The 10,108-nt window shown below is 39.4% G+C and overlaps 1 protein-coding gene across 3 annotated transcripts in view; it reads left to right on the top strand.

Annotated features, from left to right (window-relative positions):
• Positions 1-69: 69 nt before the first annotated feature.
• The window catches only part of Tbck (TBC1 domain containing kinase), a 125,747-nt gene continuing 115,708 nt past the window's right edge, over positions 70-10,108 (top strand). Inside the window, exons 1-3 of one of the 3 annotated variants that reach the window (XM_075981313.1) lie at positions 70-333; positions 2,095-2,316; positions 8,489-8,561. In XM_075981313.1, coding sequence (XP_075837428.1) covers positions 2,124-2,316; positions 8,489-8,561 — 266 coding nt within the window. In that variant the 5' untranslated portion in view covers positions 70-333; positions 2,095-2,123. Of the gene's footprint in view, positions 338-1,352; positions 1,373-2,094; positions 2,317-8,488; positions 8,562-10,108 lie in introns of those variants that run through there. The other 2 variants (XM_075981311.1, XM_075981312.1) reach the window with 2 other exon arrangements.

Genomic DNA, 10,108 nt, shown 5'->3' with positions numbered 1-10,108 from the left:
TTGGGCGAGGGACAGGCGGCAGGAAGTTAGGGGTCTTCCCTCGGAGTTGCGTCGCTAGGCCGTGACGTCAGGAGCAGTGGCCGACCTGAGGCGGCCCAGGCGGAGGGGATGCTGGGAGCTGTCAGTGGAGTGGGGCGCGCGCTCCCAGCCGAGTTCTGAGCTGGGAACCCGGGCAGCCCTCGCGGGCGAAGGCTGGTCGCCCCCGCTGTCACCTTCCCTAAGCCGCCTCTCGTAGACGCGCCTGCAATGCAGAACACGGCCCACTAAGTAGCAGCGCCAGGCACAGCGTTTAGGAGCTCATCCCCTCCCTAATCTCTGCGCCCCCAGATTCAGGCAGGTATTCTGGTGTCCGAGCGTTCGTTCTGTGTGGTAGTGGGTGGGGCTTGTGGGACACAGAGGACCATCAGGTGCAGAGAGGGACCCCGCCAGTCTGCAGCCAGCAGTAGAACCAACCTGTGGAGCTACTTGCTGCTGCCTTTGTCTCCAGACTTCTTCCCCTCGAAGCTGAAGCTCACCGAGCTTCGAAATGCAAATACGGTTTTACTCAAGATAAATCAACGTGTCCCCCTCCCCTCCACCACCAATTTTTGACATTTCCCCATCATTTGAGTCATTCATCTCCAAGACCTTTCTGAGTTTATATTGTGTCTTGTTCATTGAAAAAGTGTGTCTTGTCTGTGGTCCTTAGTAGTCAAGCAGCTGCAAAAAAATTGGACATAGAAGTTTCAAAGGGTTCCCTGCGTAAATTTTACAAGCCAGCTGCTTCCACGGCTTTTGTCTCGCAATCTTCCACTTCATCAGTCACCTAGTGTGAGCACACACATGTATGTCTGTTTTCTGTTTGTGAGTTTTGTGTTCACCTGAGAACTAAAGTAGAGGAATAACTAAATGTCTTCATGCTTGCTAACGTGATTTGTCTTTATTCAGTTGTATGTGGTTAAGATCTATAACTGAAACCCCAGTATTTTGTTGTAAAATTGAATATTAAAATGCCGCAGCTAAATCTCATCTTTCCTATAACTTCAAGCCTGATATTTAGATATTATTTGGGATCTATTTATTGAATAAGAAATTAAAATTCTGGGCAGTGGTGGTTCACACTTGTAATCCCAGCACGCCAGAGTCAGAGTTAGGCGATCTCTTTGAGTTTAAGGCCAGCCTGGTCTACAGAGTGAGTTCTACAACAGCCAAGGCTGCACAGAGAAACCCTGTCTCAAAAATAAAACCTGAAAAAAAAGAAGAAATTAAAATTCTAGTCATTGCCCTTTGAAGGAGGAAAAATCTAGGGGAAAGAAGAAGAGGAGCAAGAAAAGGAGAAAGAGAGGAGGAGAACTCCCCGGGCCAGCCACCCAGCCACACACCCGTCCATGGAGTAAGAAGGGAAGAAAAACATGTAGAATTAAAATAGGTAAAAAGCCTGGAAGCAAAATAGAGAAGGAGGAAAGCAGGTTAAGTTAGAAAAGCTGGCTAAAAACAAGCCAAACTAAGACTGGGCATTCATAAGTAAGAATAAGTCTCTGTGTATTTATTTGGGAGCTAGGTCATGGGACCCACAAAGAATTATAAAAATCCAACTACACATGGGTCTCAAGTTGGATCAGTCATTGGAAGGTCACTGCCACAAGATCTGTGCCTCTTTTACCCCAGCACATCTTGTAGGCAGACAAATTGTAGATTGAAGGTTTTGTGGCAGGATTGGTGTCCCAGTCTCTCCACTGAAAGCTGTGCCTGGTTACAGGAGATGGCTGGTTCAGGCTCCAGGTCCCCCATTACTAGCAGTCTTCACTAGGGAAACCCTCGTGGATTCCGGGAGTTTCCATTGCACTAAGTTTCTACCTTGCCACCAAAATACTCCCCAAATCCAGTTACTTCTCCCAGTATTGAAAATCTTTGAAGTTCATTTTGAACTGCAGTATAAACCTAGGCTCGGGTGATTTCTTTGCTTTTATATATTGTCTTGAAATTTTTAAACTTTGGCTTTTTTATAGTTTAGTTTCATGATGTTTTTTCCAAGTTGTATATTAGTTTTCAAGTGAGAAAATACTGGATTAATATTGGGTCAGTCTATCATAAAAAAATTGTCTCCTTTTCTAGATCATCTGAGAGGACCCAGAACTCCAGAAATGTTTCCTTTGAAGGATGCAGACATGGGCGCCTTTACGTTCTTTGCCTCAGCTCTTCCTCATGATGTTTGTGGAAGCAATGGACTTCCTCTCACACCAAATTCCATCAAAATTTTGGGTCGCTTTCAAATCCTTAAGACCATCACCCATCCCAGACTGTGCCAATATGTGGATATTTCTAGGGGGAAGCATGGTAAGCTTTATGTTTTGGTTGGTTTGTTTTTTAAATTTTTGGATTTTCTTTTATATTTTATGTTCACTGATTCAAATCATGATGCAATTTTAAATACAGAATATGTATTGACATGCAGTCATGAACTTACTTTTATGGTTCAAAGTAAATTTGGCTACCTTTTAAAATGAAAATGGAGTTTTTATTTTCTTGTTGTTGCAGCTGATTTTTTTTAATAGGACAAAAGTAGTTGGTTGAGACCCATGTTCTGGGACAGCAGTGTGTGCCACTGCTGTGATCCTGTAGTGAGGGACCTCCATAGCTGAAGTTCCTGAGGGTGACAATGCTTATTGTACTGGAATTGTTTAGGAATCTTAATGGCAGGCTGAAGTTCTTTGTCTTAAGATTACTGAATGAGCCTGATTTTCTGACATAAAGTAATGTGGAGATACAAAATACATCAAAGTCAAACCATTATACCTTCTGACATTCAGCCATTTTTCCCCTAGGAAATATCTATTTCATTTGTTCTATCTAATGATGAAGAACTTCATAAACACTTTTTTTTGCCTTTCTGATGAGCATGCAAAACTGTATTTGAAATTGGCTAGTTCATTTCTTTTAAAAATTATTTGCTCTGAGAACATTTGTTTTTGTTGGCTATGAGCAGAATATTCTTTTTGTAATGATAGCTCTCATTATGAGTTCTTATTACATACTAGGCGATAGTCTAGGTGTTTACTTATAGCCATTAATAATCTTCATCATACTACTATGCAATAGGAACAATTACAGCATTGTTTTACAGATAAGGAAATCCAAGCAGAGAACATGATTGCATAGAGGAAAATAAGAAAAGATTGTTGGGCGGTAGTGGCACATGCCTTTTGTGAGGATCACTCTTTAACCTTGCCTGTGACCTTCATTTGACTATCAGTGTCAGACCAGACAGAAGAGGATCCCCTTAGGTACCACCCTGTTGTTTAAAGCTAGACAACAGTCGGCTTAGTCTCCTGCCCTCACCACCATGATCAGTACTTGCTCTGCTTTTCCTGAATTCCCAGCTCTAATATCTCAGGAGTTTGCTCAACAAGGGTCACAGAGGAGATGGAGATGCTAAAGATTCCTTTATCATAAGTTTGCCTGGTCTGACCATATCGATGTCAAACTAGAGAGTTTGATTTCTTGTTTATATTGGCAGTGTTCTGTGCTCAAAAACTTTGTGTGCGTATGTAGTAAATAACTAAATTGCAGTAAACTCTTATTTAAAAATCCACTTATTCTGAAGAGCTTTAGTTGTTTGGTTGCATCTAATTGGAGAACTGAAGTTTTTGTTTTATAGATGCCTTAGTGAACACCACACACTTCTCAATGTAGTGTCATATGACTTCGGTTTAACAGCATTTCATGTCTCATGAAGAATTTTGATTTTGGAATTTTGGATCTATGCTTTTCTTTTTCCATTATTGCTAGGCACACATTTTTATTGTGGCTCTTTCATGACCACTCCCTTTCTATGTACATGAAGTTGTGACATGTGCTTTGTTTTCTTACGTTGTACTTTCACCCAATGTTAGGTTCATATAGAAGCCAGACCTTCCGTGTTTTCTGGAGCTCATTCTTGCTAATTCTTGATAAATCAGCAAGATGATATATTTAATCTCAAGAATATAGGCATCTTTTTTGAACTTGAAAGCATGATTTATTTTTTTATTTTATTTTTTATTTATTTTTAAAACCCAATGAAATATAATTAAATGAGGCCAATAAAGCTTGAACATAAGATTTTATCAAGTTTAACTTATTTTGAGTTGAAATATCAGCAGAGATTAGAAGTACAGTGAAAATTTTAAGTGGTAGTATGGCCATTTGTCATTGGTATTGATTATTTAGAAATGTCTTTGGTTGCTAGTGAGATGAAATGAAGGAAAATTATTTTACTACATAGGTTTGAAATTTAAGTTGGAATAAATAACATTATTAAGGCCATAATATAGTTTATTCTGTACCTATAGCCTATAAATTTCAACCTAAATGTGTGAATTGGTCAGGATTATCTCACAGGAAAGAACTTGTAGGGTTTGTATGTATGAAAAGATTCTATTTTAGGAACTAGAATGCAAGATTCTTGCTAGTCCAGCCCAAAACACAGGACATGTCAACAAGGAGACACTGAAGTTCAGCAGGAGCTAAGGCTGCAGCTTTTTCAGGGACTCTTCAGTCTGTCTCAAGGTCATTCAACTTGTGAAATAGTTTGATTATTTAGGATATTTAGATAAGCTTTCATAAAGATCCTGATTAAAAAATTCATATAATTTCTTCATAGGTTTATCTAGACTAGAATTTGCTTGAATACCTGACGATGATAGTTGACTTTTAAAGCTGTTTGTTGCAGCATCCTAGTAACAACAGTATTTGTGAATCAGTTTTTCTTTGTTGGCATTACTGTTAAACATTTACTTAAATATCACATTTTTTACTTTGAATAGCAGAAATGATGCAAGAACTATATGTTGATAACACCATATTACAAGGCATTTTAAGTCATTTTTATATCAAAAATTTAATGCTTTCTATTTTGAAATTGTCTGTTTTCTGTGACTATACATATGTGTGTATGATTTACATGTATGAGTAGAGATGCACACTTGTCAGGGCACATGTACTGAGACATGCATGTGGAAGAGTGGGCAGTCAGAGGACAATGCTGTGGAGCTGTTTATCTCTTCCCACAGTTACATGGGTTCCAGAGATCAAACTCAATTCATCAAGCTTGTATAACGAACATCTCTGTTCACAGAGCCATTACTCTGGACCCCACGTCTCTCTTTTACTGCCTTTTTCTTACTCAACCTCTCTGTTATCTTTCCTGACTAATCTTCAGTTTCTTTTCATTGACTGAAAACACAGTTCTAGATAGACATGCCATGTGAATTTTCTCATTTTGTTAGGGGAAAAGATTACTTCATACTTTCCAGACATTCCTTATTGTCACATTTGTTTTTTATTTTTAATATTTTATTATTTTTAATTATATGTATGGGGGTATGTACACGTTAGTGCAGGTGCCTTCAGACCCCCTGGAGCTGGAGTAATGGGCAGCTGTGAAATGTTGGATGTGGGTGACTGGAACCTGACTCAGATCCTCTAGAAGAGTGGTGTGCACTCTTAATTGCTGAGCCATTCCTCCAAACTTGCATATTTGTATTTATAAATAATGCCACTGCACTGTTGATTCTTATCTGGCACATTATGGTTCCCAAACCAACAGTTTATTCTGTTCAGCCAGACTGTTTTTATAACAAACAGAAACTATTTTCAAACAAATCTAGAAATTTTTGGAATGAGTACTTCTATTGAGTTCTTGTTAAAAAGAAAAAAGAGGTTCATAATGGAAATACTCCTTCAGTATATACACCATTACCTTTGGGAGAAATGCTGATTTTCTGCCAAGAGTCATGGCTCTGTATTACTAAAACTGTGTTTAAAATTTTATATAATCTTAAAGCCATGACAGACACTGAATGTGTTCCCAGGAAACCTGAAAATTTTCAGCCTAATGCCCCAAGGTATACAAGTTTTTTACAGATAGAAAAACATATGCATATCTACTTGTACATGGCTGATTAATTAAATATGTATATTTTAATGAATTCCAATGTTTGGGGGTATTAATTTCAGTATTACTAAAGTATTATATCTAGTTAGAACGTAAGTGTGTACTATTCAACACAGAACAGATCTCTTTAGATGACTGCCATCATTGCTGACATCCCCAGTATGCCTTTGTTCTAATTGATTTGTTTTCTTATGGGGATTCCACAACAGATGACTACTAAGACACAGTTTATAGTCATTCAAAGTCTCTATTACAGCCTCCTGGAACTATACCCAGGTATTCAGGGACCCAGCAGTAGCCTTGAGAAAACCATGCCCATACTGGCATTCAGTTTGGCAGCTTCGGAATAGAGGAGAGGGTACAGGTGGTGGGGGTTCATATAAGCAAGCAATTTGACAGAAGCTAAAATAAGCTGACTGAAGGAGGAGGTTTGCACAAGCAGTTTAATGGAAACGAAGCTAAGTTAGCTGGGACATCCTGACCTTCCATTGCTACAATAGAGTTGGATAATTTCCAAGGCATTCTCCTTCAGAAAGATCGAATTCCAGTTAAACCTGAAATGGCCTCAGAAAGAATGCAGGGTGGAGGAAACTTTGTGCTGTCTTTCTCTGTCATAGTTTAACATATATAGTTTTAGTTCATGTCCATATGTTTCAGGTGAATTGTAGACAATAGTATTGCAGTTCCAAACAAGACTAATATGGTTCCCACTATTACTAAATGTTTTATATAAGTAGAGAAGAATGGCATTAAGTAAAACTGAATGCAAAGTTTTAGAGTTAAATAAGCGGTATAAAAGAAAAGTACTATCGTACTATCTAGATTGCATTCTAAGACTAACAAATCAATTCTAGGGAATCAAAGCCTTGAGGAAGTCATGTTTACTGAGGCCCTGTTTACTTGAATAATAGTGAAAGCTATCAGTGCTGGCTTTGTTCCAGGAACTATTCTCAGTCCTGTTTATATATGAATAAATTTCACCCTCATCACAATTTGTGATATAGGCATGATTGTTTTCATCTTCTTCTCAGTCTTAATTATATGTGAATTCATTTCACCATTATCACTGTGCTATGATGTGGACATTATTGTTTTCTTCCTCTTTAGAAGAAACTAGCACAGAGAGATTAGTAAATCTCCCAAGGTCATGTGCTAATAAATAGTAAAATTAGCATTTGAGTCTCAGAACAATAGTCTGTTTTTTTCAGCATCATGTAACACGACAGGAGATAAAGGTGTAAAATGAAGGAGGGTGGGAAAATGGCTGAGTGGAAAGGGGTGACAACCTGAGTTTGGTCCCTGGAAGCCACATAATGGAAGGGGAGAGAACCACTTTCCACAAGTTGTTCTGTGACCTCCAAACACACCTCTGGCATGCCCATGGAGCCACACTTGTATGTGAACTGCTTATACACAGAATACATAAAATATATTCTTTTTTTTAAAAGAGGGGCTATCAAGATGTCTCAGCAGAGAAAGCATTTGCCACCAAACTTGACATCCTAAATTTGATCCTTAGAAGCTATGTGATGAAAGGAAAAACTGATCCCTGCGAGTTCCTCTCACCTCTGTGTATACACAGTGGAATGAGCACACACTCACATCACTAAATAAATGTAATACAGAAGTTCTTTTAAAGGTGAAGATCATTTCAGACATGGGAACCCAAGTGTAATTCCCCAAAGGATGAGAATGCTCAAAAGCTGATGAGATAAATATTTACTGGACACTAGAGAAGGAATTCTGTATTCAGATTTGTTGTCCTACCACTTGGGCTTTAGTGTGAAAAAATGCAGGAGGAGGATCTTAATTCAGCTGAAAAGAACTGGTAAGTGATTGCCATGGAGACCTAAAGAGGTAGTGCTGGCTTAGATCCCGATTTCAGCAGGAGGAATAAACTGCAGGTTCTGGAAGCAACTGGGAGATGCAGGACTCTGTGTGTGGGTTTGGGAGAGGGAAAAATTATAACTTATTTTGTTCCTCTTGAGCTGCTAGTGACACCTTCAGGTTGTTTTCTTGGACAAGGGTCCTGTATATCCCAGGCTGGCCTCTAACTAGATGTAGCACTAAGGATGGCCTGGTCTCCCTTTCAACCTTTCAGTGCTGGAATTCCAGACATGTGCCACTACCCTGTTTTATAAAGTGCTGGTGGATTCAATCAATGCAGGGCTCTATGCATTCCAGGAAAGCTCTATAGCAACGGAGCTGCAAATCCAGCTAGACAGTGAGTTTTACACTGAAGCCCAAGGTGGGCTCTAAGTGTCTGCAGTTCAAGAGAGTTCCAAGGTTGGAATAAAATGTAGTCATTTTTCAGTAAGTAGTAGACGAGGAGAAGCACAGTGAAAGACTAATGGGTAGAAGACGGGTAGACTTCAGTTTGGATAGGTGGAGCGCTGATAGAGGAGGTTGAGAGGAGCAAGCCAGGTAGAAGTAAGGAAGACTGACCACACATCTACACAGTGAAAATACATAATAATTTTAAATACTGTTACTTGTATTATATGTTAACTTTAGAGGGCTATATGATCTTTTGTTAAAGTGTATTAATTATAAACTGGATTTGCTTTTTCTCAGAACGACTGGTGGTGGTGGCTGAGCACTGTGAGAGGAGTTTGGAAGACCTGCTCCGGGAAAGGAAGCCTGTAAGGTACTGTAGAGTGTGTAACAAATGAGTGAAGAGTGGGAACTGGCAAACAAGGGAGGATTCTACCTAGAAACTGAAGGGCATTGACTTCTTTCGTTCTCGTGTAAATTCAATGTAGGTTTTTACTTTAAGAACGTTAATTCACTTGCTGCATAGAAATTCCTTGTTTACATTCTAGAAAGTACTTGAAAAAAATTCCTCAGTGGAGTGTACATATATGAAAAATTTGACATCTTAGTTCTAAGAATTTGTTCACTAGCCAAAAGTATTTTCCTGAAAGGAGCCATGGTAGCTTCTTGGTGTACACCAATAGTCCCAGGTGAACAGTGAACTTTCCTAAGTAAAGGCCAGGATGAGAAAGAGGCCAAAGTAGTAATCATGACTTTGATAGAACTTAATGTTAGAATTTAGTTCAATCATTTCAGTGACTCAAGAAATTTATGTTTTCTTAGCCAGAATAGTGTGTTATCTAACTTTCTTATTACAAGTGCACTATTAAACAATTTTTCACTAATTTACTAAAAATTATTTTTTAATCATAAAAGATTTAATTGTATAAATAAAGTTATATTAAATTAACAAAACTTGCTTACCATGAGTCCTTATGACATTGCAATTATCTACTTTATCCCCTGAACCTGTGGCTGGAGTTTCCATACAGGACAGCAAGGGATGCAAGGAAAAGCTCCAAACTCTCCTGAGGTCAATGCCACTTAGAATTTCAAAGAAAGAAGCACCAAATACCAAGGTGGTCAACCTAGAACATCTTTTGGGAACCCATTTACAGAGTGTTGCAGCAAGATACAGAGAGGTTCTAGGTGCTCAGTTAGAGGCGGCAGCCTGTCACTCACCTAGGCTCTGAGCAATGGCAGCAGGAAGCACCTGCTCTCACTGGAGTGCTGGCTGGCCTCATATATTAGACTCTGATGTTCTTCTCATGGATAGTGTTAAAACTGTTGGGCCTAGGGTATAGGGATTCTTGGTATCTGGCAGAGGCTAGTTGCAGATCTCCAGTGGCTAGTGAGGCTTGGCTACAATCTGGGGATAGTTCTACCTGCTATGGAGTAGCTCTTGTTCATGGCTTTTCACAGCCTTCTCCATATTCCATATCTGTCACCTTTGTTCCCTGCTGTCTCTGCCCTCAGCGGCCCTCTAGATCTCTTCAGTCTTCCCAGCTCACCTGGCTTGCAACAATTGAAAGTAGGCAAATTAATAAACAAAAACAAACAAAATTGAGATAGGCCTTTTATTGGATTTAATGTTACAGTTACAGGGGCAAGTGGAAAGTATTACAGAGGTGAGGCAAGCAGACTGTGACCAGAATGGGATGTGATTTGGCAATGGTGTTTGTACAGTCCTAGTCCTTTTTACAAATGAAAGACTGTGCTTCCAGCAATTGCTGGCCTTTCATGGAGCCAGGAAAACTGCTCTCCTCTGGACTGGGTGAAAACAGCTTTAGTTCACTGAAACTTGTCTTCTCTAGGCTTCCACTTTCCGTGGCTCATGACTGCCTGAAGAGGTCCTGTCTGGAGCTTGAATTCAGCCATGGT

This window comes from Microtus pennsylvanicus, chromosome 7 (genome assembly GCF_037038515.1).
Source record: "Microtus pennsylvanicus isolate mMicPen1 chromosome 7, mMicPen1.hap1, whole genome shotgun sequence".
NCBI lineage: Eukaryota > Metazoa > Chordata > Mammalia > Rodentia > Cricetidae > Microtus > Microtus pennsylvanicus.
This window is presented reverse-complemented; position numbering and strand designations above follow the sequence as displayed.